Source organism: Olea europaea, chromosome 16 (genome assembly GCF_002742605.1).
Source record: "Olea europaea var. sylvestris chromosome 16, O_europaea_v1, whole genome shotgun sequence".
In the NCBI taxonomy this organism is placed as follows: Eukaryota; Viridiplantae; Streptophyta; class Magnoliopsida; order Lamiales; family Oleaceae; genus Olea; species Olea europaea.
The window spans coordinates 7,963,997-7,965,655 of record NC_036252.1 but is presented as its reverse complement, the minus strand read 5'-3'; the positions used below and the strand labels follow the sequence as shown (position 1 = coordinate 7,965,655).

Genomic DNA, 1,659 nt, shown 5'->3' with positions numbered 1-1,659 from the left:
AGGCTACATCAACCCTAGGATTAAAGTTTAGTGCATAATTGAAAGAATTAACACAAGTAAATTAAAATGAAAGCACCTGGAAAAAGAAAAAGGAATGGAAAAACTCGTTTGTAGCAACTTGATTTCTTCCCCAAAATTAATTCCTTCAATTGTATTTGTCTTTCCAGCCGTGCCCCTTTTTCTCCTTTCTTCCTTCTCAATCCCAGAAGTTTGAGCCAATGAAAATCCCCTTCAATTGTTCTGTAATTGCCAACTGTTCTCCCCAGAATTCTCTTGCTCGTTCCCCCTATACGTGGCCGGTTTCCACAGATTTGTAAAGTGCGGCTCTCCTCTTTTTTAGGTTTTGGGTGGTATTTATAGTTTCTAGGAGTTTTGGACGGGTTGGAGTCGATTTGGACCGAGAAATATATTTTAGAAATATGAATTTCCCTTTCTCGGAATGCAGCGCCCAGGCGCTGCAATTTGGGCACCTGGGCACTGAGTTTCTGTTGGAATTACAGCATTGTGGCGCCTGGGCGCCCGGTTCGCCCGCAACGGCATTCTGCGCATGTTTCAGTATTTTCAGTATAACTTTCTCGTTCGATATCCAATTGAAGTGATTCAAGATGCATTAGAAAGGTAATTCAAAGGGCTACAACTTTGCTTCAGGTATCATTCTCCAATTCTATCGTTTGCTCTGTCGAAAATGGGTCTGAATGTGGGACTAAAAATTCGGTGCAAAACTTTTCGGTTGGAAAATGATTTATGATCATGGCTTGATTAAATTTGATCCCTTTTGACACCTTCCTTCATCCAACTGACTCCTACCACTCTCGGATCTTCATTTTAAGTTCCGATACAACTTTTGATTATGTGCACTTTAGTCCTCGAACTTTGGATCTCTTACATTTTGGTCCTTTCATCCAATTTCGCCAACTTTTGCCTATTTCTTTCATTTGGCCTCTTTTAGCACTTGTTTTCTCCACTTCATCCATCCTTCAAAATAGCATGAAAACCACATGTTAGCACCTCTAAAATACTCTCCAAGATAGCAAAATAATGAAATTAATGGCATAATATAATGACTGTAAATCACTCATCAAACACCCCTAAACTTAACCTTTTGCTTGTCCTCGAGCAAACACCAAAACAAAGAAAGTCATTAACAAACACACAAACATAATTAAAGCACACAAAATCACTTAAAAAAAATTATTTTAGACACATTGCCTTAGGATTAAAAATATAGCGTCAATTGGATTAATTACTTCAAAGTTATAATGCACGAGCCAAATTCTCACCTATTCAATGCAAAACGAGTGTGTGTGTGTGTGTGTGTGTGTGAAGAGTTAAGTGCAACGTTGTACAATAATAAGTTGACCTAATTCCCGACCTTAAAAGTCAAATATTTCCTTGCCTCGCTCGTGGGATTCACACACACCCAAACTTGTTCTCTTTTCACTTCCCAAGGTGTATTTCAAAGTTAATTTTCAATACTAATATCTTACACCGCTCAAGTTTGATTAGATTTTACTGATTGCAGTTCAACATGTCAACAAAATGAGGACTCTCCTTATTTTTGACTGCTTCAACCTCTAGGAATCAACCAAGTTACTAACCCCTTATCAAAGATCTAATCCTCTAAAACAAGTGTTCGGGGCTTAATCAAGACATTTGCTA

General features: G+C 38.2%; 1 protein-coding gene across 1 annotated transcript in view; it reads right to left on the bottom strand.

Moving 5' to 3' along the window:
• Positions 1–549, bottom strand: part of LOC111412586 — a 3,814-nt gene extending 3,265 nt beyond the window's left edge. Inside the window, exon 1 of the mRNA XM_023043521.1 lies at positions 471–549. Within this exon, the coding sequence (XP_022899289.1) occupies positions 471–549 (79 nt within the window). The remainder of the gene's footprint in view (positions 1–470) is intronic.
• Positions 550–1,659: the final 1,110 nt, after the last annotated feature.